The sequence below is a fragment of the Engraulis encrasicolus genome, chromosome 7 (assembly GCF_034702125.1).
Source record: "Engraulis encrasicolus isolate BLACKSEA-1 chromosome 7, IST_EnEncr_1.0, whole genome shotgun sequence".
NCBI lineage: Eukaryota > Metazoa > Chordata > Actinopteri > Clupeiformes > Engraulidae > Engraulis > Engraulis encrasicolus.
Window position 1 is genome coordinate 56807682 of NC_085863.1, and position 26484 is coordinate 56834165.

The window sequence follows — 26484 nt, forward strand, 5'->3', positions numbered from 1 at the left end:
ATCATTTTTAACAATCACCCAGTACTGAAAAGCTGACAAAAGACATCATTACCACCAGAATAGTCCGACTGATCACACAACACTCAAGAGTAAAAATGGTATACAATTTTCAACACAAATGAAACTGGACATTGTGTACAGTCTGTGGCAAAAGAAAACAGCAATGGCTTGACAAATATGAAGCACTGTGTGCATAGCCTACATGTACAATGGAATAACGGAACCATGGGCATTATTTATCACCTGTGTTGGGGATTAAGTAAGAGATCACCTTCAGTGCAATAAGAAGTTCCCGCAAAGATGATTGAAACTTCACTGTAGGAATTGAGTGACAGTTGCTCTATACAACACAGGGGGCCTAGTTATTGATTTCAACTAAGACGTGCTAGTAATAGTAAGGTCATTGTAAAAAAAAAAACTCAGTATACATGAACCATTCCATACAAGAAAGTCCAAAACAAGATGTACGTGAAAAGGCCACCAACTAGGCCTCCAGTGAAGAGCAAGCGTCGAGATTTGAAGCACTTGTTCCATCGGCGCCCTGCTTTGAGGATGAGTAGCAGAGACAGCAGGAAGGATGCGAGGAGGTAGAAGATGAAGCCATACAATCCAGTCAAGCCCAAGATGCCCGCGGTAGCTCCGGACAGGGCTGACACAGACGTCCGACAGTAGTCAAGCACAGCTGCGTTGCCTCTCACCGCTACCTCGCTGATGAACTGTGGTCCTTCGCGTTTGGCTGCCAGTGCAGCGGCCATGACTGTCCACAATCAGTTTGGAATCTGACAACAATGTAACACAAACGAGCATATTCAGTCAAACACAAATGGGTAGGAACCATTGCTTCATTTTATGTTAAAAAAAATGAAACTGATTGTTGTTGCATCATGCATATCATAAGCATTAGGTTAACATACAGGTATTAGCTATGCTAACAGGGCAGAGGTTCTTTGCTTTACCGACAGAAGACGATATTTCCCTCAAGGAAATCTTCAAATGTGGATTAACGAACACGTCGTCTTATGAACTGTGATAAAACAATTCAAATGAATTGTAAACGATGATTCGCATGAAATTAACAGTACGAGACAATCTAAATCAAATCGTTATTCCCATCTGTCGGTTCCTCGAGCAGCCATCTTTCGTGCTGAGCATGCTGGGACGTCAGTTCTGAAACGTCATACTACTTCCGTAAATATTTAGCACTTTGAAACTGTGTAAGCAATATATTAAATATTTTCTCTGAATTATTATGCTTATTGCTATATCATTATTCATAAGATTTAATTGCATTAAAATAGTACATGTGTGTAAAAAAAATAATTTAAAAAACAAAAAACAAAACAGAAAGACCTTTGACGGGCTACGGTTCCCCCTTTGGGACAAACAGTATTCATGTACTAAATTACTTTAGAACAACAGTGTGTCCACGATACGGGCATACTCCATAAGATTCAAAGGTTTCATAACTGAACTGGAGTCCACTGATCATTGTACTATGGGGGGTAGCTAATCTCGCCGATGTTTTGACAGAATTTAACAGGAACTAACAAGGAGCTGTCTGTACTTTTTACTTGTTTAAAAAGCAGCGAATGCGTCGGAATCCTGGAGATGTCTCTTCCCACCTGTTCTTCGACTTTTGTCCTTGGTGTTGATTTAGGGACAACATCTGTAAAAGCGGTATTGCTGGACTGCACGACGAGAAGTATCACGGACAGTAATTCGTTGTCAACAGCTGCTGATAGAGAAAGTCAAGCTGTTAATGTAGGTATTTAATGCGTTGTCATGTCTGACTCTGACTACAGCATGCCTACTACCAAACCTTGCAGTGTGCATCACTTGTCTTTTTCTCCCATGTCCTCTTTGCAGGCTAAAGAACAGGACCCCTGCAAAATAATTGACACCCTCAATCAGTGTGTAACTTCTCTGCCTCGAGATAAATTACATAAAGTCGTGGGAATAGGGGTTTCTGGACAAATGCATGGGGTTGTTCTGTGGAATACAAATGCAGGTTTGATTTGGTTTGGTTTTCCTTCTTTACTTTTGGGATAGGCCTATAGAGTTCTTCAGCGGAAGCGGAAGCATGTAGTAGATTGTAGTCTTTCATGTTAGCATTTAAGGACGTCCTGGTTCCTATCGGCTTCCGGCCTCCATTGGGAATGAATAGGGGTAAATTTCAAATAAGCTCCGAGTGCAAGCACGCGCTTAGCGAACCCCCGCAAACTGTCGAGGGTGTTAAAAATAGGCTGTAGGTATGACATGGTTGATCATTTTGTGTCAAACTTCGACATAAATACGATGTTGCGTCCATATGCTAAACCCGGAAGCTTTTGGCGACTACAGAAACGGCGCCAGTATCTAACGGCATGTACGTGCGGAAGGTTGTACCCATGGCAACCAAAGGAAAGTATGTAGTTCGGAAGTTTTAATGATCAGAAAGGGGTTAGCAATATTGAATTATAATCGTCATGATTTAACATGTGAATACACCAACATGATGATACGATCCGTTCCACTAATGAGAAAGGGATGCGGGGACACGCTAATGTTCGTTGTTGCCGTGCAACTTATATTTTTGCCAAACCTGAATCTCTATGGCGTTTTGCAATGTAAAAAATCGCCAGGGAACCGGTAGTCCAAACGCCGCATACAAGTTGACGTCAACGCTGAAGAGCTCTATTGTAGTTGAGCCCAGTAGTTGTTGAGCTAATTAGTTCCATTTACATTACATTTGCATTGATTCAACTACTAATATTTTTGGCAACATTGACAGTTCTTGTTCTCTGTTCCTGTTTTTATCAGCTTGCGAGTGGTTTGTTTCCAACAGCGTTGGCATGTTCAAGCCAAAAGATACCAGTCAGTTGATCACCTGGGAGGATGGCCGCTGTAGTAGCGAGTTCCTGTCCTCACTGCCGCAGCCCAACTCCCATCTAAGCCTCTCCACTGGCTTTGGGTGTGCCAGTTTGTTTTGGCTCCAGAAGCACAGGTGAGCACAAAAGAGATTTATTTTGTCCTTATCTAATATTCACTCAGATCTAGTCCTGTGGTTGAAATGCCACTGTCAAGGCATAGAGACCCAACAACTATAGCTACATTACATGCCATTTAGCGGACACTTTTCTCCAAAGTGACTTTCAGTTATATAGGCACAGGTTATTTGGTTGCTGTATCTGAGGCAATGTGGGTTTTGGTGCCTTAATCGCTCAAGGGCACTTCACCTATGGATGAGGGTACTCACTACTCACATTCTTTTTATTCGAACCTGCAACCTTCAGATCACAAGGCCCACCTCCTTATTCATTAGGCCACAGCTTCTAGAATAATGCCATAATTATGTCAGAGACTCTGCAGTGCCACAAACACATGTCAACATGAGTCAGTGTTACCTTTTTTGCAGACCTGAATTCCTCTCGCAATTCGATGCTTCCGGGACCATCCACGACTATGTGGTATCGATGTTGTGTGCATCTAAAGGCTGTTCGATTTCCACACAGAATGCTGCCAGCTGGGGTTACTTCAACACAGTCACTAGCACTTGGAATGTTGACATGTGAGGACGCCATTAATCTACATACTAATAGCATGAATAGAGGGCAGAGGTTTATAAAGTAGAATTACATTCATGATGTAAATGGGTCAATGACGTTTTAGTAATAACATGTCAGTGTGATGCAACTACAGCTAATCAAAGTTCAAAGTACTTTATTTGCCATTTGTGCATGAACTAGTAGTCCAAGCACATAGGAACTCTTGTGCAGGCCCTCTGAGTCAATAAATATAATTAAATAGAAAAATATATTAAAAAGTGATAAAAATCAAAGAGATCAAAAGAATAATAAGAAAGGTGTCAAATGTTCTTCTTTGCCAACAGCCTCACTGTTGCTGGGAAGAAGCTGTTGAAAAACCTTGCTTTTCTGGTAGGAATGCTGTCCGGTCTACTGTGTCTCAGTTTGTATATGCAGTTCTTGTGTTTGAGCAGAGAGTTAGCTGGATGGAGTGGGTCTTTAATGATTCTCTCTGCTCTCCTATGGCTGCGCTGTACATATATGGAGTCCATGGAGGGAAGTGCTGTGCCTATAATCCTCTCCGCAGTCTTGATTATTCGTTGCAAAGACTTCCTTTCAGCCTGAGTGATGTTGCCATACCAGACAGTGATGCCAGCTAATGCCACTATTGTATGCATTAAATGTTTTTTGTTTGTATTTAATGAATTATCTAAGAAGCATATTAATTACAGTAGTAGGCCTACATGCATTACCTTTTACTAATTCATTTGTGGGCATTAGCTGGGGTTGTACCACCTGACGTCTAAGCCCAAAAAACTGTCATTGAGCCACATACAACACAGGTACATGATACACTGGTATATTGCATGCAGTATTTGTTCCACATGTTATAACACTGTACATAATGAGGGTTTTCTTTTACGTCTTCCTCTTTATACACCTCTGGTAAAGGGAGAGAGAAAATATCAGCATGGAGCATGTATGTCTTCAGTGTCACTAACCCATGACTTGGTGTGCTGTGCAACCCCTGCATGTGTTTCAGCCTGAGGGAGGCAGGCTTTCCCGTTCACCTGCTCCCGGAGCCTATGGAGTCGGGAGCCTGTGCTGGACACACCTGCTCTGAATGGCACGGCGTACCTGCTAACACGCCTGTTACGGTAGCGCTAGGGGACTTCCAGTGCAGTGTCTACTCCTCCATGACCAACAGGACAGATGCAGGTAGGCCTACACCATCCAGGCATACAGTGGTGCTCATATGTTTACATACCCCAGCTAGTCCGGGAGCCGTGGGGTTGAACCCAGATTTCTTTGATAAAGTTTTTTTTTTGCTTTATCTAATAGATTTTAGGCAAGTCTTCAAGATTTCAGACGATGCCCGGTGATATCCCTTGAGCATTTCCAGATTTTGAGCCTTTATTGTCCCATAAATGCAAATTATGACAAAAAACTAAAGACACCTAATATTACTGTGAATAATGTTACAAAATGTACCAAATTGCTGCTATTACCTGAAAAACATTCACATTGGACTGCCTTAACACTGCCCTTATTGAAACAAACCCAATATGGGGTAATAATTAACCCTTTCATAACAGCAATCCCACAAATAAGGCGAGACACTGTAGGTGAATAGGGTATTTTTTTAACTTGCAGATATCAATATGAAACTTTATCAGATGATTACTCGTATGAATTGGAGAAAAAAATGTATTACAAGTTTTCTATATTTTATGTTTAAATATGCTAATTAGGCTATTATCTAATTTAATATGCACTAATTTGCATATATTTTGATGCAATGAATCTGACCACCTGAAAATGCCAGCTTCAAAATTCCTTTTTTATTTTGTTAATATTGTATATACAAGAATATTTACTGTGGTTAATTGTGGCTATCTCCTTCTGTTATCCAGGTACAGAGAAAATACTGCCAATAACCTTAAAAAATGCGATTTCGGCCTATTTTTATGCATTTAGTTATATAAATCAGGTCATGAATGACAAATCAATAAATGCATCGGTAAAAACATTCACAACATTGCTTAGAATAAGACTGTAAAGTATGTCACGGATTGTGCATTATGAGATCCTGCATAACATCACATCATGACAACATACATGACAACATCGCACACGCACACACACACACACACACACACACACACACACACACACACACACACAGTAAAGCTCACACAACATTGGTTCGGCAGCATCCCAGCCGAAAACATGCACAGAAAATGGTGCAAGGCACACTGTTTACAGCACAGCTACATTTCTTAGAATTGCAGGGGCTTTTACTCTTGCAATCACGTCTGATCATCTGTAAAATGTAGTCTGGTGCCACTTTGACATTTTCTGGAACACTTATTGGTATCAGTGCTTTGTTGCATGGGTCTTTCTTCCATCCAAATGCTTCAGGAGATAGTTCAGGTGGAGTGTGAACCAATGTCCTCCACAATATTGCTTGAAAATGAGCCCTTTTCACATTCTCAAGAAATGCCTCTGTTGTTGGTGGAAGAGCAGCCAGGTTAGGTGAAGATAAATGACCTTTCCCATTCTTTTTTCCCCATACCACCAACCTTGTATGTGACATGCTGATACTGTCTGGAATGCCATAACATGACGACACAAAGTTAGTGGCCTCATTGGAAAGTTGTTGGAATGGTGCCAGCACATTACCAATTGATGTCAAGTGATATCCAGCTTTTAGGGTCTTGATAACAAAGCCTTTACCAATACCAAAATAGGATGCCGCAGTGTCACACCCTGATATGGCATGGGCTGGTAAAAGGTCAATTACAATGTCATTTTGTGGATTTACATTTTTAATTTTATCTCTTTCCATGTTAATACGACCACCACTGAAATTATGTACTTTGTAGGCAAACAAATAATCAGCCAAAAATTATGTAATTATTACTTACAATTTTTATTTTGTGTTACAACAGCACAGGAAGAGTAAATAGCAATGTATGAAATGGTGAAATTCTGTGTTGAATTAGTAATCCTTTCTGGGTATGTCTGAGCTGACACCACCAATACTTGCCTAAATGTTACATATTTCTGCTTGACAAACAGCTAGTTATGTAATTGTCTAAAATGTATTTGGTACGAGGACACTTTTTCCACTTTGATGTGGCAGGCCTACCACCCAGAATGCTCTATGGTTAATCATAGTGCAGTTATGAAGCTGTCAAAAGCTTGCGGGCTATGGCTGCAGCGAAATCAACATGAAAGGGTTAATATCTGAAATTGGCACATCACCCACTCTTATCCTGATGGGTAAGTGTTGGACAACTACAAACAGCAAAACCAAACAACCAACTATGAGATATAAAGCCATGTTTGGCAAAATGCTGGCCTTTGTGTCTCCGACTTGGAAAATCAGGCTTTTTGGGTGAATGCCCCGCCCCCAAACATGCATGACCCCACCCCCACTGATGTCCATACCTCACCACCTGTTCTTTTACACATCCTACCATGTAAACAAGCACAAAATAAGTATGGTATAGGGTATTTGGTCAGCATAACATGAATTGGGAGCCAAACACTGTTGTAATCTATGGCTGCAGCACACCAAGCATAAAAGGCTCAATATCTGAAAATGCTCAAGGGATATCACCGGGCATCGTCTGGAATCTTAATAGGTACACCTTAAGCAACCACAAACTGCAAAGAAAAAAACTTTATCAGACGAAACTGGGTTCGGCTGATATTTGGCTTTTGGCTGCCGGACTAAGCAGAATATACGCTTTTTTGACGATTTCTAACAAAATATGAAGGATTACACAAAACCTTTTTTTTCACTCATTGCTAGTGACTGGCTTAAGATATTTATTTGCAATATTCTGTGTTTACTCTTTCAAAAGCATGATCACAACCCAAACTACCCAAATGACCCTGTTCAAAAGTTTACATACCCTAGTTTCTGATGCTGAATATGGCCCTGTTTAACATCAGGGACCGCTCTAAATTGTTTGTGGTAGTTGTGGATAAGGCTCTTAATGTTCTCAGATGACAAAACAGCACATTCTTCCTGGCAGAATGGTTGTTTCCTATAATATCTTTGGGTGTCTTGCTGGAACCTCACATTTGAGGTTTCCCCTGAGTGGCTGAGTACCACAAACAATTTAGAGCGGTCCCTGATGTTAAACAGGGCCATATTCAGCATCAGAAACTAGGGTATGTAAACTTTTGAACAGGGTCATTTGGGTAGTTTGGGTTGTGATCATGCTTTTGAAAGAGTAAACACAGAATATTGCTAGTAAATATCTTAAGCCAGTCACTAGCAATGAGTGAAAAAAAAGGTTTTGTGTAATCCTTCATATTTTGTGAGAAATCGCAGAGAAAGCGTATATTCTGCTGGGGTATGTAAACATATGAGCACCACTGTACGTGCCAGTTTTGGATGTTCCATTATGAGAGCAGATAGGGGTTGAGTGGCGTACATTAGAGACTTTATTGATCTCAAAGGAAACTACTGTAAGGTGTCCAAGACATGATGCACACATCAAAAACGTATCATAATGGTGATATATTCACATCACACATTTTCACACCTCTAGGCCTACTGATACATTGGCTTAACAGTCAAGGTAGGGGAAAAGAGAGAGATGAACTACCTGACGTCAGAAAATAAAACCCTTTGCTGAAGAAGGCTTAAGACACAACATGGCCAATTTCAAAGTCCTCTGTGGACATGTGATTATAAATAAAGGTTGAGAAAAGTTTTCTTTTTCTTTTCACTTAACCTTAGATAACATAACTTTGGACCAAAGAGCAACCACGCAAAATCTTTTTTGGTTTACTTTCTGACTTGAAACACAGTATTTCCGTCTCTGGTTCAGCATTTGTTGCAGGAATGCCCCATGTTTCTGATGGGGAACTTTGACTTGATTGATCTACCTTTTAATTATGACTTAATGTGATATTTTTAAAAACACTAACAATCTCACTAATATCACCCACAGTGCTCAACATTAGCACATCTGCTCAGCTAACCTTCGCCATGCCTGCTGGCTTCACACCTGCCTGTGTGCCTGATGCTCTGTCACCGATCGCCTACTTCCCCTATTTCAATGGATCCTACCTGGCAGTGGCCGCCTCATTGAATGGGGGCAATGTGCTGGCCACCTTTGTTGGAATGCTAAAGGCCTGGATGCATGAGCTTGGTAAAGGCACTCAATAAAACTATGTGCATGCATGCAGTGGTAAATTACAAAGACCATGTGTAATAAGGTTGATTGTGGCCCGAAAGGGTTGACGGCTATCCGTTTTAGTTTTTTTTTTGCCTGCTATGACATGACCAACACTGTTAAGTAACAAATTGGTTACCATTTTGGTAACAACAAGATTATGATAAAGACACTGCAAGAAATGGTTAAGAAATGGGTGGGGCTACTATTATGATGATGATGATGATGATAATTATGGTAATAGGGGACCAAAATTGTGTTCTTTATTAGCTCCTAAAAATGAATGCCCCCTAGTGGTAAGCGGTTGCAGTATCCTAATAATAGTTGAAATGTCTTTCCTCCAGGGGTGGAGATCAGTGAAGCCAGTGTCTACCCACAGCTCATACAGGCGGCCCAGGCTCAGCCAGACACGGACCTGAGGCTGATCCCCACGCTCCTGGGTGAGCGCCACGACACCACCTCCCTGGGCCAGCTGTCCAACATCTCCCCCGGTAACCTGAGCCTGGGTCACGTGACCAGAGCCCTGTGCAGAGGCATCATGGAGAACCTCTGCAGCATGTTGCCTCCACAGAAGCTACTGGAGGCTGGGGTGGAGAGGGTGGTGGCCAGCGGGAGTGGCCTCGGCCGGAACCAAGTGCTCAGACAGGAGGTGGAGAAGGCTCTGCCGCTGCCTGTGGTGTACGGGAAAAATGTCGACTCGGCAGTTGGGGTCGCTTTGCTGTGTTGTGATCGTCTGAACACTGAGTGGTCCTCCTAATAACTTCCCTTTGTAATGTGGATAAAGAAGGACTGTAAAGACCACACTGTGTCCATTAAGGCAAATGGATGTATAGTGCTTATGTATGATCCTTCTTTTGATTAGATTGTTTTTAATGGTATTAATTTATTGATCATGCATATTGTGTGATGCAAGGGCAGGCCACACTTTCTTCCTTCAAAACATTCCTCTTCACATTGAGAAAAAATAATGAAAATAACTTGATTTACAAACTTTACAAACTTTACCACCCTAAAGTTAAATAATTGCATCATCATAACTGCATAATTATTAAGGTCTTAATTTATGATTTAACAACTTAACTTAAATACATTGTGTAAATATGCGTATAATGGCTTGAATGGTTATTTAAATAAACATTCCATTATAAACAACAACAAAGTAATTAATATAGCATTTTCCTTATTTTTTTTATTTTTTTTTATTATATATATATATATATAACAAAAAATATATGAATTCCTTAATTCCTATCTGTAATCAATAACAATCAGGACAGCTGCATACCAGAGCTCTTTGTCTTTGTGTGGTACACTTTGGGGGTGGTGCCACTTTCATTTCTGCATGTGCGTGCTGTGCAGGATTCACTTCATCTTCACATATGCATCATCGTCTCCGGTAGAGCCACAGCCTCATGACCACAGCCGTCAGCACTCAGCGCACTGTGCCCTGAGATGCAGCTGCTGTCTTAACAGGAAGCACCAACAAACCAGAGGATACACATCAAAAGAACATCTCAGAAGGAAGCCCACTCAGGCGAGGCAAAAAGAAGTAGCAGTTTCAACTTCAAGGGATTACAACAGGGGATCAGTTGTTTTCTGCTTATCAGGTACAATTTGTAAAAAAAAAAACATTTATGGGATTGTGGTTTTGATGGGATTGCTTGCATTGTGATACACACAGTTCTGTACATGTAGCAGTGTGTAATTGTTATTGCTAGGATTTGTCATTTGTTTTTTGTTTTCAATGTCCATATCGTACTTCGTAGAAGAAGTCAAGGTGTCAAACAAATCAAAATGAAAAGTAGTGTGTGAACCACTGCATTCCTTTGTCTTGTGAAAATGGAGGTGGGCGTACTAATGTGTAAATGTTGTACCTAAACGCTTGGGAGGGTGGGAGTGGCATGGTTAGTGTCTGGTGGTCTACTCCAAGGAGATCAATACAGGCACCCTTTTAGCCTTTTAGTCTCCTCTGGAGATAACACACAGTATGACTTCAGTCACATTTCACCCATGGCTATCTGGTTATTGTGTCAGTGGAGCACAGATGAAGCCATGTGTAGATATCTATGAATCTCACTTATTTATCTCTTGTGTGCAGAAGTAGGCACAGTCATATTATGACAGTGACAGTGTATGACATCACGATTGGTATTTACAGGCTTTTCACTGAATAGCTGTATTTAAGTATTGATTAATTGATAGATTTTCTCTGAGGAAGTAGTGGGCAAGCTGCCAAAGGTACTAAACTGCATTTGTCTTGTTATGTGGGAGAGAGACATGTTCATCAAGGGGGGAAAAACACTGAAATCTGAATCATAATGGCTATGTGGTCTGGCTTAATAGCTTTTTGAAAGCTAGGTAATAAAATTGACACTATTAGAGAGTAAGAAAAGCCATGTCGTAAGGAAATATGATATGAGGTAAGTGAAACCGTTCTATCTCCACAAATGCTATTTGTAGGGCTGGCATAGTGTTTTCTTTCTCATTGCAAGAAATGTGCGTGTGGGTGTTGCACATAAGAACACTAGGAAATGGATAAAAAATCATTGAGAAGTGAGATACCGTACAACATCAATAAGTCTGTTTTTCGTTTGTCTGGCCAATGTGAACTGTGCAAGTCAATGAAAATTACTGCTTCTCATTTCCTGACATTTTCTTTTTAAAGCATGATACTCTTCTCTATATAGGCTAACGCTGATGGGATACCCATCATAAACTCACAATATATATTTGTGTGATTATAAGCAGTGTTTCAGTGTGTTCCTTTGACTTCATGCTGTAAACAGAAGGCTTTGCGTAGTTGCATAGTCTGATCATGTGATAGTGCTATAGATAGAGGGAAATCTGACAGACTGCAATGCCACAAGATCCACTGTGAAAATGGCACATGTGAATCACTGGTCAGCCCCTTCCCTTTTTTCTCAAGACATCTGCAATGACAAGGATGTAGTTTGTCTGATTTTTGTGAATGCTGTAGGGTATTGACGAGCTGCTTCTTGCTTCTGTTGAACACTGACATTTAAAAAAAAACACATAGTCTGTTCTCTGGTACAAATATCACAAGACCAAGAGCACGGGGTACTGAGACCGATTTTTAAAAATGTGAACCCATCAGAGGTTGTTGTTGCCTAGTTTTTCAACATCATCTCAAATCTCTTGACTGCAGCATTGGCTTGTGCAGTCAGCATGTGGAATGGGAAATAATGCTATGCAGTGAATATGAACTAAGACCTTAATGATATCTTGTATCTGGACATTGAGGATATCTGAGTCATAACTTTGCTTGATCATCAATACAATGTTCAATGATAATTAAGTTTCATATATTTGGAGAAGGTTTCATTAGAATAATTTCATAGATGGTGTACACATAATGAAGAAGTGAAAGATAAAAAAAGAACTTTGGATTTCTGACACAGAAAATATGTATACGGGTGAGTAAATTTAGTTACAAACTGGATGAGACAATAAGAGTATTGCTTATGTCACCCATCGAGTGAGTGTGTGTTTTATTTAATCTGAGGGCGCCAAAGGTCAGGATACATGCCATGATATGACCACATAGTATGTGGTTCTCAGAGATGGGACCAAGTCCCACATTTGCAAGTCTCAAGTAAGTCTCAATTCTTAACTTGCAAGTCCCAAGTATAATTTTTTTCGGGCAAGTCAAGTCAAGTCACAGGCTATGTCAAGTCAAGTCAAGTCTTGTGATAGGTCAAGTCAAGTCCAAGTCAAGTCATCGTCACTGGAGTGTTGCAATTTTAGCTGCAAAGGGATGCTATGTTGACAACTAGCATAGGGCGTCTTTGATGTTACACATTTAACAACCCTGAAATTGTTCAACACTTCACAAGGGGGCCTCTGGGGTTGAAAACGAGGCGGGTTTTTTTTTACTTTGTAAGTGAAAACAATTTATCAGCAACTCATTTTGGTGGCTGTGGTGGTCAGACACATTCATCCTCCCCTACAATGGTTGCAGACAGCTTTGCCTGAAAAGGGGCGTGTGGTGTTACGTTCTGAAAGCCCACAGTCAGAGATATTATAGTAGGGCCTAATATTAATCCAATCTCTTTGCCACAGTTGTGACGTTTAACCGAACTCTAGTGCAAACAGTAGGCGTGACCAGAGACATGACTGATTGACAGAGCAGCAGAGGTGGAAAGAGTACTAAAATATTGTACTCAACTACAAGTACTGTTACTCTGTTGAAAATGTACTCAAGTACGAGTAAATTTACCAGTCAATAAATCTACTCAAGTAAAAGTAAAAAGTAAATAATTAAAAATGTACTTTGAGTAAAAGTAAAAAGTTACTTTTTAAAGGGACACTGTGTGAGATTTTTAGTTGTTTATTTTCAGAATTCATGCTGCCCACTCACTAATGTTACCTTTTTCATGAATACTTACCACCACCATCAAATTCTAAGTATTCATTATGACTGGAAAAAGTGCACTTTTCATACATGAAAAAGGGGATCTTCTCCATGGTCCGCCATTTTGAAAAATAGCCATTTTTAGCTGCAAAAATGACTGTAATTGGACCATACTAGAAAATATTTTATTATGTTTATTACTCAGTAAACTTTCATGTAAAGTTCAAATTTGGCAATAGGGAGTATAGTTTCAATTAGCAGCATAGTTGCAGTACCTTTTTTGACCATTTCCTGCACAGTGTCCCTTTAACAATCAGCGTTTTCTGCCTCTAGATGTGCAAGGGGTGCACTGGGTTAGAGGAAGAACAGCTAATGTTGATCTCCTCTGAGTTAAGTGAATCTCCATCGTCAGCCTCCATGTCAGCTATCATCGTTTGAGTGAGAGACAGGTCGCACGCGCCAACTCTTTATAAACTAGACTAGAATTCTTGAGGTTTTTTGTTTTTTTTTACTCCGTAACGCTTGTGAGGTAAAATGTACCGAAGTACATTACTCGAAAGAAAATGTACTTAAGTAAAAGTAAAATTACAAATTTTAAAAAGTAGTTTAAAAAGTACAAGTAGGCCTACACAAAAAAGCTACTCAATTACAGTAACGCGAGTAAAGTAATTAGTTACTTTCCACCTCTGCAGAGCAGTGACAACCCACATCGCACACAGCATCGATATTATTTTAAACTAAACACATTATTCAAATAAAAAAAAAAATGTAAAAAATATTCACACTGAAACACGCACTCAAGTCATTCAAGTGTCTCGTGTCTCAAGTCAAGTCCAGAGTCTCAAACTCCCAAGTCTGAGTCAAGTATTTCATATTTTATCAAGTGAAGTCAAGTCACAATACCGACTCGAGTCCAAGTCTCAAGTCCCCATGTCTGTGGTTCACTTGTTAAACTACACTGATTGAATGGAATGCTGAAAGTTGGCTGCTTGTGAATGTGTCTGTATAGTAGCTGTTATATAAATGTAGAGGTACCCTTCAATCCTTGCAAGCATATGTGATTAATAGGGCAACTTTCTATTCTTCTCATATGAAACAATGAATATGTTTGGCTTGCAGTAAAAACTAATTCTATTAATTCTGTTATCTGAATTCTGCTCACCGGGTATAAACTCATAAACGAGTTATTGGGGTTGCTCTATCACTAGGGTCACAGGGGTGACTAATCAAATCAAATGACTTCAGTAGATAGATAAGGAGCTAGAAACCGAAAAGGTCAACAGAATCTCTCAGGAAGCCCCATGGACCTTGGGCCAAGAGGTGACATCACAAGCAACCTACAAAAAGAAATGCTTTCGGAGAATGAAGAGAGCTTGTGGTTGCTGTGAAGTCAAGATGTAGCCTACAGAGGCTATGTAATGCTTTAGTCATTTTATAATTTTATTTAATGATATGCTGGATGTTTTGGCTAAATAAACCAGCTAAATTCAAGAATCGGATACCATGCTCTCTGACTCTTTAAAAAAAGAACATACCGGACCCTAGCTAATACAAAGTAAGTTTGTAAAATGAGTTTTTAATGTTTTTTATGGTTTGGAGTAGATCCAACAACAGCACACACTATCTGATCTCATCCCATGAGATGTCGAGCATCTTGTCATGGATTATATGAGCCGTGAAGTATAGTTGTACTATGTGCTGTTGTTGTTATTTATTGTAAAAATTGTCTTGTGCAGTCAGCTTGGGGAATGGGAGATTACGCTATGTAGTGAATGTCAGTAAGACCTTAATGGCTTGATAAGCATCTTGTATCTGGAAATGCACTTCCACACACTATCAGAGGTGGTATCTATCTGATCATGTCCCATTAGATGTGAAGCATATTGTGATAGATGATATGATATATGATAGCCTTGAGCTATCAGAGTGGTATGCATTGTTGTTAGTTAATGTAAAATTGGGGCAATTGTGTTGGACAGAGAACACAGAGGAGTTGAAAATGAGTCATAGTGCCCCAAATGTTTGTTCAAGGCGTGCAAAATGTGTAACAGCACCAATTATTTTTCAATCGTATCCCCATGTTCCAACACCATAGGGTCTAATTGGGATCCTTCGCGATGGGCTCACCTAAGAACCAAGAGAAGAAGCCATTCAGACTGGAAGTGGATGACCGGACAGATGAAGAGAGGGAACAGGCCAAGGAAAAGGATAAGGGTCTTTGGGCTTCTGCACTTCGGATGGGAGCCTCTGAAAAGGACAGGAGACCTATGGACTCTGAATATCAAGAAGACTTAGAGGACACCTCCCCAAAGATCAAAATCAACAGGAATTTCATGAAGTGAGTTGCAGTATAATTCATGAGTTGCTCACCATTACTGATAACATTTTCTCAAAAGTGATAGACTTACAAGGAATTGCATGGAATTTCCTTTTCTCTCGATATTATGCAATGTACAGTATGTGCTGTATGTAAAGACAAATGATTTATACAAGATGTGCACCGGTATTATTTCATTTTCTTCATTGTCATCTTAGATTTGAAGCATCAAGTTTGGTATTGTTCGATTTTTATGAAAAGTCAGATGTCACAAGTCACCCGCAAAGACTCTTCTCTGTTTCAGGGACATAAGTGGAGTAAAAGGTGAAGCTTCTCAGGACAAGGATAAGTTTGACATGAAAAGGCTCTTTGCCGCTGTCTCCAGTGGAGATGTTGCTCAGCTGAACGGACTTGAGGGATATCTCCAGCGCTCCATGAAACACCTCATAGACTCGGAATGTGAGTGTTGGTCCTTAAACAGTGATTCTCAATACTGTGGGCCGGGGCCTTCTAGTGGGCCTCGAAGCTATTCCAAGTGGGCCTTGAAATAATTTCCTACAAATCAAAATAATATTTGTGTGTGTGTTGCTGTTGACTATTTATTACTTCCGTCAAGGAAATTATGTTTTCGGTGGAGTTGGTTTCTCTGTTTGTTTGTCTGTCAGCAGGATAGCTCAGAAAGTTATGAACAGATTTGGATGAAACTTTGTGATTAAATTTTGGTGATGATCCGGATCACGATCCGGAACCTGGATTTTTTAAAAAAAATCTTCATCATTGCTAGCCTAGAAATCTAGATGGACCTAGGCTAGTGACCGCAAATTGAATTGCGGGACAGGGCGAATTTTGACATTCCACTTTCTAACTCCACAAAAAGAAGGCAGAAAGACTTTAAAAAAAAAAAAAAAAAAAGGATGTAACAGTCAAATGTTCTATCAATCAGCTTCCTTGGCGGAGGTCTGCACTCTCTGAGTGCATTTCTAGTTTGAGTTGTATTGTTTATTGGGTCAGAGGTGGGCCATGACCGTGAACGTTTCAAGTTCCCAAGTTTGAAAAGGATTGGAACCGTTGCCTTAGAACATCTATGGTTGTGATTCTTGTTACTTCAACAGGATGCCAAAAAACAGAAGGCATTCCTCGTGTCAAATATGTTTTTAAATGGTCATAGTCCCACTGCCTTTCGAGCTTAGTCCCCTTGCGCAGAGCCTCTGTTATTTTAACATTGCTTTCTCCAAAATTGTAATAATGACCGAGTTTTAATCTGTTACTTAACATTCTCTCTATTGTCATAGTAATGTTGTCATGATGTCATTGAGTCTTTTCAGTAAAGAGTAAACGGGCCCATCAGCAGGCCCATCTGTACAAAGAGGCTAAATTGTGTTTCTCGTAATAAGCGGGCCAGTATTACTCATCTCCATAAATTTGTTTTCAACTTTTTAAAAGTTCCATCAGCTTGCTCATATGCATTCCTGAAAAGATGTATTGTAGAGGCTCACAACAGTGCATTTATTTACATAATCATGTCCATAATAATCTGAAAAATCTGCTTGTCTAAAAAAAGGTGATTATGGAATGTTGAACCTCGGCCACAACTAAGCATTACCATTTCTTTTAAACATTCGGTGGCCACCAAACTAAGGAACTGATTCTTGGGTAGTGCTTACACATGCTTCTTCTTGAGTGCGTTTTAATATGCAACCTTGCCTCCTCCACTTGCCTCCTCCACTTGCTTCTCGTCATGATGACATCACTGACAACAGCATTATATTTCAATATCTTACAAAAGCTCAATTGTAAAGTCTATTTCTCATTTGCAATTGGGATGGTGAATGAAAAACAGTCCCTCAAAAGTTGTTGTGGCGAGGCTGACTGCTGGGAAACTTTATCGTTTTCTCCACGGAGGAGGGGCCAGGAGGCGGGACGAGGAGACAAGCACAAGTGGAGGAGGCAAGGTCACATATTGGGATGCACCCCTTATCTCTCCACATCCCCAGTTCCTCTAAACAAGACATACATCAAACTATTTCTTGTTACCCATTACTGTGTAACATATTACAATTTGCTTCAGGCATTGGCAGGCAGTCAAATGCTTGTTCACCAGGTTATGCTGAAACAAAAAAACATTCCTCCACCTTTTCCTCAAATATACTCTGTACACTTGGTTATTATTATGTTTAAAAAGGTATTGTTTTTCTCACAGGATTTAAATTTGAATGCAGTAAAATGTATTTTGTGATGTCTAGCTTTCTTTTCACAAGTATGTATCTCTTTTACTTTGTGTAGACCAGCCGAAGGGCAAGACAGCCCTACTGAAGGCTCTCCTGAACCTTAAAGATGGCAGAAATGACACGATCCAGTCACTTCTTGACATTGCTGAGCGCATGGGGGATTTAGAGGAATTTGTTAATGCAGCGCATACCGACCCTTATTACAAAGGTGAGAGCTGATTATAAACGTATGCTGTTTTAATTACTTGATGTATGTGTTTATTTGCTTGAAATTCTGTTTACTTGCAGATGTGGTTAAATGTGGTTTGTTTTACCCTACAGGCCAGACCGCCCTTCATGTAGCCATTGAGAGAAGGAGCAAATACTTTGTGGAGCTTCTGGTCCAGAAAGGAGTTGATGTTCATGCCAAGGCCTGTGGGAAGTTCTTCCAGCTGCATAAGGGACACTGTTTCTACTTTGGTGAGAACTGAAGAACGTCAGACCTTATGTTGAAATCTGTGTGCACATGTGACCCCCACGTTAATTTTGGTAAATGTCAACAATACATGTTGTAACTCAGGCTCCATCTTCACATGTGTTTGACTTTCATGCGTTTTCTATCCAACTATTGTGAGTCTGACCTCAACGTCACTTAAGGTTACACAGCATGTCAATTATTTAAATTTGTAGGCTAGATTTTTACATACACCAACAATAGTAGACCTTGTGCATGTTCTTACAACTCTTACAACAAATGTCAAATCTTGCACATTCATGACAGGCAAATAATGTAACTCTGACATGACTGACAATGTGTGACCTTTTGCTATTAACCAAATGTCTGTTATGTTTGGGCACAGGGGGACTGCCTTTTTGCTGGCAGCCTGTACCAGCCAGAAATACTATCAAATTAAGAAAATAATGCAAGTCAGACCTTCCATTAATGTCAGTTCAAGTCATCGTTTGCAACTAACCAAATAATGTGTGATATGTTTGGGCACAGGGGAACTGCCTCTCTCGCTGGCAGCCTGTACCAGCCAGAAAGACATTGTTGACTTCCTTTTGGACAACCGCTACCAGAATGCAGATGTGCGTGAAACCGACTCGAGAGGTAACATCGTACTCCACGCCCTGGTGATGGTAGCAGACAACAGTCCAGAGAACACAGACTTCATCATCAAGATGTACGACCACATCCTGACCAGGACTGCCCAGCTACATCCCAAGGTCAAACTGGAGGAGATGGAGAACAAGCAAGGCCTCACTCCAATCAAGCTAGCGGCCAAGACTGGAAAAATAGAGGTGAGGTGATTTACTGATGGCATTTGTGAGATAATGTTTACTAATCTAAAGCTGTGTGTCTTGACTTAGATTGTGCTTCGCAACATACTACAACCCCCTTAACTGTACTAAATCCAGCACAAACACACGGCTTCTAGTGGATTAAATTTCCTTGTCTTATACTGTCATTTGTTACTCCTGAGCTTCTTGGACAATGTTGTTTCTTCTTCTCTGAATTATATTGTCTCTTGTCTCTCCCCTGAAGCTGTTAAAACACATATTACAACGGGAGTTCCAGGGCAGCAACAGACATCTTTCGAGAAAGTTTAATGAGTGGGCGTATGGACCTGTATGCTCCTCACTCTATGACCTGTCATCAGTGGACTCCTTTGAGAAGAAATCTGTTCTTGAGATAGTCGTGTACGGCACTGAAATACCAGTAAGACATGCTTGTGAACTGATCATGGGTTTTTAAAATGCAATTTTATGTAGGATGATCATTGAGTGCTTGCACATTCTTTATGTCAGGGGTGGGGAACCTTTGTCATTCGAGGGGCCACTTCAAAGTCCTCCAAGGGCTGTACTATGAACACAAACCAGGATTTCCCCCCTGCACTTTAGGTCTATATTGAAGGCGGCCACCTTTACAACAGACCCCACATTCATTAGGTCCCCTGAAAATATTTTATACAATATATAAGTTAAATGTATTGCCAATGTAATTTTTAACATTTTTCTACAAAACATGTCATATTTCATGTGAAGCTGCATAACATAAAAATTATGTCGGGGGCCGGATACGATGGCCTCATAAAGGTTGCCCACCCCTGCTGTATGTGCTGTGTGTTTACCATGTATGTGCAATTATGTTAAATTGTGTATTTTGAGATCAGGTATTTGCAACAGACAAACATGTTGTCATCTGGTAGAGGGACCTAGGAACAACTCTAGATGTAGCAATACTCCTTTTTGTTGTTTTAAGTAAGATTTAATTGTATAATTTAGCTTAATGTTGCAATGTAGTGTTGTGGCCAACAGTGGCAATGAATACTGTAAGTGTCTGTTTGTTTCAAATGGTTGTATATATTATTTGCAGTTTAAATGCCTGGTTAATGAGAGAGTATAAAGAAAAGGTGTATACCTAACCAGTCATTTAATTAGTTGATTGACTTAATCGGGAAATTAAGACTTTCTAAATGGCACTAAACCCATACATACAGGTCCTTCTGAAATAATTAGCATATTGTGATTAAAGTTCATTCTTTTCCATAACGCAATGATAAAAATTAAACTTTCATGTTAGATTCATTGCACACCAACTGAAATATTACAGGTCTTGTATTGTTTTAATACTGATTATTTTGGCATACAGCTAATGAAAACCCAAAATTCCTATCTAAAAAAAATTACATATAATGACTAACTTCTCTAAACAAGCCATTAATCTAATCATGACTTATGAATCTAATCAATGACTTAACTCTAAACACTTGGAAAAGATTCCTGAGGTTTAAAAAAAAAAAAATCCCAGCCTTGTTCATTACTGCTCACCTGACTTTGTTTAACATTGCAGGCAATGGCAATGGCATTGCATGAGAGTTATGGAAGCCCAGATATCCTCAATGCTTTGTTGTTCTTGATCTGGTGACCCACACTTCCCTCTTCATTATACCCCATACATTTCCATTCAACATTTTGGTTATTTGGTGGTTATGAGCTTTCTAATTGGCCAGAAATGAAACCCCATTGAAAATGAATGGAATGTTATGTCTGGTGATTTAGAATGCTCATAACCACCAAATCACCTAAACGTGGTAAGGAAATCTATTGGGTATAATGAAAAGGGAAGTGTGGGTCACCAGATCAAGAAACAGAAAACAGCTAAAAGCAAAGCATTGAAGATATCTGGGATTCCATAACTCTCATGCAATGCCATTGCCATTGACTTTTTTTTTAGATAGGAATTTTGGGTTTTCATGAGCTGTATGCCAAAATAATCAGTATTAAAACAATTCAAGACCTGTAATATTTCAGTTGGTGTGCAATGAATCTAAAATATATGAAAGTTTAATTTTTATCATTGCAATATGGAAAAGAATGAACTTTAATCACAATATGCTAACTATTTGAGAAGGCCCTCTACATGGGGAGATGCTAGATGGCAAGTGTGGAATAGTGAAGGATCTCCAATCATTTAATAAAATGAGGTAGATAAGAAATGGATTTTGTAGACTTGAGAAGAATTTTTTTACTTTGAAAAAAAATGACTTTCACTTGAACCCAATTTTAGAATCGTCTGGAGATGCTTCAGTTGGAGCCACTCAACCAGCTGCTGGAAGAGAAGTGGAAGAGATTTGTTTATCCAGTGTTCCTCTTCAGCTTTGTGGCTTATGTCATGTACCTCTGTATCTTCTCTACTGTGGCCTACTACAGGAAGGATCAAGTCGAAGGCTCAAATGGTTCAGTAGGTTGAGATCTCCACAGAGTGTTCTCCGCTGCATTAGAAAGCACATTTACTCTGGTTTGACCCTCAATTCATTATAACTTCATTTTTGCATTTCTTCTTCCCAGGGACCTCCATATCCTGTGGACGATAACTTGGAGGATTATTTACTTCTTTCAGGGCATATCATACTTCTCTTGGCTTCTGTTTACTTCTTTATTAGAGTGGTATGTATCAAAATAATAATCGTCACCTTTGGTGTAAAACTCTTAAGAGGAACATATTTTTTATTTTGTCCAAAAATTAAACATGACTATGTTTTTTTTGGAAGATACTTGACTTTAGAAGAAAACGGCCATCATTGGGAACCTTTCTAGTTGATGGATTCTCTGAATTCCTTTTGTAAGATTTTTTAACAAATCTTTAACAGATCATTACAAAACAAATGTAAACAAATATATAATACAACCATTAACATCTTGCTTTCTGTGCCCTCTTGAACCTTAAGTTTCATCCAGGCAGTTCTCTTCATGGCCTGCGCGGCCTTCTACCTCTGTGGTAGGATGGAGTATCTTGGGTGCATGGTGTTGTGTTTGGCCCTCAGCTGGGTGAACCTACTGTATTACTCCAGAGGATCCAAGAACATGGGGATTTACAGCGTCATGATCCAGAAGGTGAATCACCATTGCACATGTCTGTGTCAGGATCAGTCTTTGAGTTATCCTAGATAGGGGCTGGAGCCACATGATATAGTACAACCTGTCTGTGATTGAGTCTGTCATTTGCCATATGCCTCAACATGGTAATATAGTATATAATGTGGAGGCATGAGAATCCCCCCCCACCTCCGCCTTTGTTATTCTGTACTGGTCTGTGTTAAGATGGCGGCATGCAGAGATGCAGCGTCCCGGAGTATTCCAAACACAATTTCGTTGCCTTTTTTGACAATTGCAATAAAACTCTTGAATCTTGAATCTTGAAGAAGCTATTGTGACCCTTGTGTAATGGCAACTTCTTGTACTTCTTCCAGCTCATCCTTGGGGACATATCTCGTTTCCTATTTGTCTACATGGTTTTCCTCCTTGGATTTTCTGCAGGTATACACAGAAATATTGTCTGAATGAAATGGCCAAATTTCTTGGAAAACAGATCAGCAGAACAAGCAGTAACTGTAGAAGACTATACGTTTGGAAATGAATCAGCAACATAGGCTATGTATAAACCATCTTTTTTGTCTTCCACTTCTAGCAATAGTCACCCTATTGGATGATCCAGAGAAGACCTCACCCAACCCAAAGGCACGTCTTATTATAACTCCTTGTGGTAAACCAACCTACAAAAACTTCTACTTCACTACTCTGGAGTTGTTTAAGTTCGCCATAGGCATGGGGGATCTGGAGTTCACCGATCACTACCACTACAAGGAGGTCTTCTACGTGCTGCTTATCTCCTACATAGTCCTCACCTACATCCTGCTCCTCAACATGCTCATTGCCCTCATGAACAAAACGGTGGAGAAGACTTCTGAGGAGAGCACCAACATCTGGAGACTGCAGGTAGTACAGTGACTTTCTTCACTTCTGTGTCTGTGCTGTTGGAAGATCACCCAGGCTAAACTTAAGCATCATTTTCATGTTGATATCTTTGTTTTGATACCTTCCCAGAGAGCTATCACCATTCTGGATATAGAAAGACGCTTACCAAAGTGTCTGAAGCGCAGATTTCGCTCTGGAGTGGAGAAAGACCTGGGCCAGGGCAGTGAAGAGGACCGTCGCTGGTGCTTCAGGTGACATTGTCCCAAACATCCTGTGCTGTAACAATCCCATGCTGTAATAACAGTCATGTAAAATTATGTAAAACTATGTTGAAAATTAAAGAGACTTTGTTCATCTCGTTTTGCATTCAGATATATATATTTTTTACATTGAACCAGGTTTGTTCACAGCTTATGTGTTGTTGATCGCTGATTTCAGGGTGGAGGAGGTCAACTGGAACAAATGGAACAGTGTTATGGGCATAATACATGAGGATCCTGGGAATCAAGACACCTCAATCCTCTCACCCCCTCTTCTCAGACAAGGGACAGGTAAGGGGACAGTAAAAAGTGTAAAGTGTACGCACATCCCAAAGAACATGGATACAACAAGGATATAAAAGAACACATAGGGGAAAAAGAGGGAATATTCGCACACCTTACCTGACAAAGACCTTGCAGGACAAAATATTGTGGTATTTTTTCACAAATTGAATCACGACAAGGGATCTTTTGTGGTGTGCGAATATTCTTTCTTTTTTCCTCTGCAGGTAAGGGACAGCCATGCTTACTATGCTCCACATACATCATAACACACATTAATGAATTTAGTCTTACAAAATACAAAAGTAGCACATGTGTGGCCATTATTGGGAAATTTTACTTTTGATGATGGAGGTTTCCTGAATAAAATGAAACCAAAAATTTACCAGAGAAGACCTTTTTGACTTGCGTTGGAATAACACATGCATATTCATACACAATTTACCATACGACAAACCCAGTCTTCTCAATCGTCAAAGTCAGCTTTATTGCTAATCCCTTCACATGCACTGGTTATATGAAGGTCTTTAGAAGAAATATAAAGGAAATTATGTTTCTAGGGTTGGAGAGGATGGTTGTTTATGTTGCCTTCTTTTCCTCCCTTTTTCCTTTCCCATTTTTATAAATAAAAAGAAATAAACAAAGTACTGTTGTGGCAATAACTGTTGCTTGTATCTTAGTAACCCTTGTATGTGTTGGAAATGGCAATTTTAGTCTCCGCTCTTCATAAATAACTGCATGCTGACTATGACTCACCACAGTAGTTTCACATCCCGTCTGTGATGCACCCTTGCTCTTTGTGGTGAAGGAACTAGACAGACAACAGGATAATATGATCTTATAGTCTAGATCAGGGGTTCCCAACCTTTTGCAACTTGGGGCCCACTCGAAATTGTCAAAAATGTTCGGGGCCCGGCCCACCTCTGACCCAATTAAGTATAAAACTCAAATAAATCAACAGCAACACACACCAAAATATGATTATTATTTTTGGAAAATTATTTCAAGGCCCACTTGGAATACCTTCAGGGCCCATAGTTTGGGAACCACTGGTCTAGATGACACAACATGCAGTCTACTGTTCCTATTTTTATTTTTGCTGCAGGGTGTAAAATTGTTGTCAGAAGGCAAGCAGAAGGGGTTGTTGGACAAGATAATGTTTGAAATAGGATCATCTTAGTCACATTTAGTCACCAATTGCTTAGTGAAGAACTGGGGGCTGCTCTGGCATGCCCGGCACTAATACTCCAAATCATATGGGCAACTTTGCCAAAGGGCACCCAGGTTCGTATCTGGCCTGAGTCATCTCCCAACCCTACCCCATTTCTCTCTCCAAACCATTTTCTGTCTTCTCTCTACTGTCCTTTACCATGATGTACCACTACCAGATTAGATTTTTTTTATAACCCATTGTGTCCTGGAGTGACATATACGCTGCATTAAGGTTCTAGATTTTTGAGGTGTTGTATTAAAAATGTGGGTAAAATGTGTTAGAGCTGAATTAACACATTCTAGCACAAAATGAAGGGTCTGGCTTTTTAATGCAACTTATTTCACGTTTTTATGTGCTTCAGAGGCTGAGATATTTAGGTTTTAATAGGGAGAGGGCACCTTTTCCCAAAAAGGGCTTAGGCTAAAATGGGTTAATCAATGAATGAACTGTTATTGTGTACTTTGATGTCGCAGAAAGAAGATGGCGAGGTTTCCTGAGGGATTTCAGTCTCCGTCGCACTCATCACGGACGACAACATCAAGGACAAGAGATGGGCCTCCTGCCACCCAGTCATGTCTGAACAAAATGCCTTCTCTCTCCTCAACTTGCACCTAAATATACAATAGGACCCACTTGTTTTTTCCATACTCGTGCGAATCCCATGAGTCTTCCAAGGTGTTTCGAGCTGGACCTTGCAAGGACCAATCATGGAGCGCAGTCAAGGAGACATGGTGCAAAATTAGTGGTTCCTGCTGTATCACAATGATATCAAGGAGTATAATTGCCAAGTGTTATATGGCCTGGAATGTGCTTGTGTGGGCCACAGCATGCCGACAGAGTCAGCGCTGGGCTGAATGGGGGGGTGATGTAGCTCAGTGAGCTAATGTACTGCACCATAAATCTGGGGACCCGGGTTCAAGTCCCACATGAGGCCATTTCCAGATCCTTCCCCCATAACTCTCTTCCATTCATTTTCTGTCATCCTTTCACACTGTCCTATCTGAATAGCAAACAAGCCCAAACATCTACAACACTGGGCTGAGTTAATCAACATGAATGAACTGACCATTCATTTTGCACATTATATAATCATAACTAAACCTTCCTGCAGTAATAATGTGAAAAACTAACAATATATGTGTGTAGAGTAATACTGTTCTAAAATTCATTAATGTATGCATGTGGAGTGGGAACATCACATGCCATGATAAGCAGGGGATCGGAGTGAACTAGGTTTGACTGATTTTATTGTTGTAAATAAATATGTATATACTGATCATTTTCTTTGTTTTGAGAAAAATAATGTCATAGTCATTCTGATATTCTTCCACACTAGCCTGTTTATCATAGACTTTCAAAGAAGCAACGCCGGCAAAGGTGTTGCGTCACTAGGAGGGTGTAGCCTGGCTACTTCCACACGTCCATGTACACATCCTTTACTGTAGGCCTCTGCTACCCTCTTGTGGGAAAGGTGCAAAGTAGGGTACAAATGCAATTTTTTGCATATTGCTAGTTTAGGTGGAGTACTTTGAAAATCTGATGGGTGCTACCCATGAGCATTTTTTTTTTATAAATGACATATGCCATGCCCATAGGAAACCCACAGAAAATCAGTTATACATCCTTTTATACAAACACATCATGTTTGTTATGAAATTACACCTCGTGTTACACATAAATCATTAATGGCAACAAAAAATAACAAACTAAATGAAATGGTCAGTAAAATTGTTTGACCTGTAAAATTGTTTGACCCTCACCCTCAACTTTTTTCTTAAAAAGACGTCATAAACCATGTCATAAAAAGATGTCATAAGATGTCATAAACCATGCGCCTTTACGACCACCTAACACCATAGAATGTCTTTTGTAA

The 26484-nt window shown here is 39.9% G+C and overlaps 2 protein-coding genes across 2 annotated transcripts; both read left to right on the forward strand.

Annotated features, from left to right (window-relative positions):
* Positions 1-1350: 1350 nt before the first annotated feature.
* shpk (sedoheptulokinase) lies at positions 1351-9918 on the forward strand. Its single transcript, XM_063202670.1, has 7 exons — positions 1351-1761; positions 1867-2008; positions 2800-2983; positions 3395-3547; positions 4546-4721; positions 8477-8677; positions 9046-9918. The coding sequence occupies exons 1-7, from the start codon at positions 1609-1611 to the stop codon at positions 9456-9458; spliced, it is 1422 nt and encodes a 473-aa protein (XP_063058740.1). The 5' UTR covers positions 1351-1608; the 3' UTR covers positions 9459-9918.
* A 78-nt stretch (positions 9919-9996) lies between these two features.
* Positions 9997-26377, forward strand: LOC134453239 (transient receptor potential cation channel subfamily V member 1-like). Its single transcript, XM_063204094.1, has 16 exons — positions 9997-10308; positions 15169-15411; positions 15695-15849; positions 17674-17826; positions 17940-18077; positions 18601-18899; positions 19144-19317; positions 21169-21342; positions 21450-21548; positions 21653-21723; positions 21830-21995; positions 22352-22418; positions 22570-22877; positions 22986-23107; positions 23295-23407; positions 25085-26377. The coding sequence occupies exons 2-16, from the start codon at positions 15191-15193 to the stop codon at positions 25189-25191; spliced, it is 2367 nt and encodes a 788-aa protein (XP_063060164.1). The 5' UTR covers positions 9997-10308; positions 15169-15190; the 3' UTR covers positions 25192-26377.
* Positions 26378-26484: the final 107 nt, after the last annotated feature.

Bases quoted from the DNA above. Each gene is read 5' to 3' on its own strand.
- shpk (XM_063202670.1), top strand. From the start codon at position 1,609: ATGTCTCTTCCCACCTGTTCTTCGACTTTTGTCCTTGGTGTTGATTTA. The intron at 2,984-3,394 runs GTGAGCACAAAA...CCTTTTTTGCAG, and splicing joins TTTTGGCTCCAGAAGCACAG to ACCTGAATTCCTCTCGCAAT. The intron at 8,678-9,045 runs GTAAAGGCACTC...TCTTTCCTCCAG, and splicing joins GGCCTGGATGCATGAGCTTG to GGGTGGAGATCAGTGAAGCC.
- LOC134453239 (XM_063204094.1), top strand. From the start codon at position 15,191: ATGGGCTCACCTAAGAACCAAGAGAAGAAGCCATTCAGACTGGAAGTG. The intron at 21,996-22,351 runs GTGAATCACCAT...TACTTCTTCCAG, and splicing joins ACAGCGTCATGATCCAGAAG to CTCATCCTTGGGGACATATC. The intron at 22,878-22,985 runs GTAGTACAGTGA...ATACCTTCCCAG, and splicing joins CCAACATCTGGAGACTGCAG to AGAGCTATCACCATTCTGGA.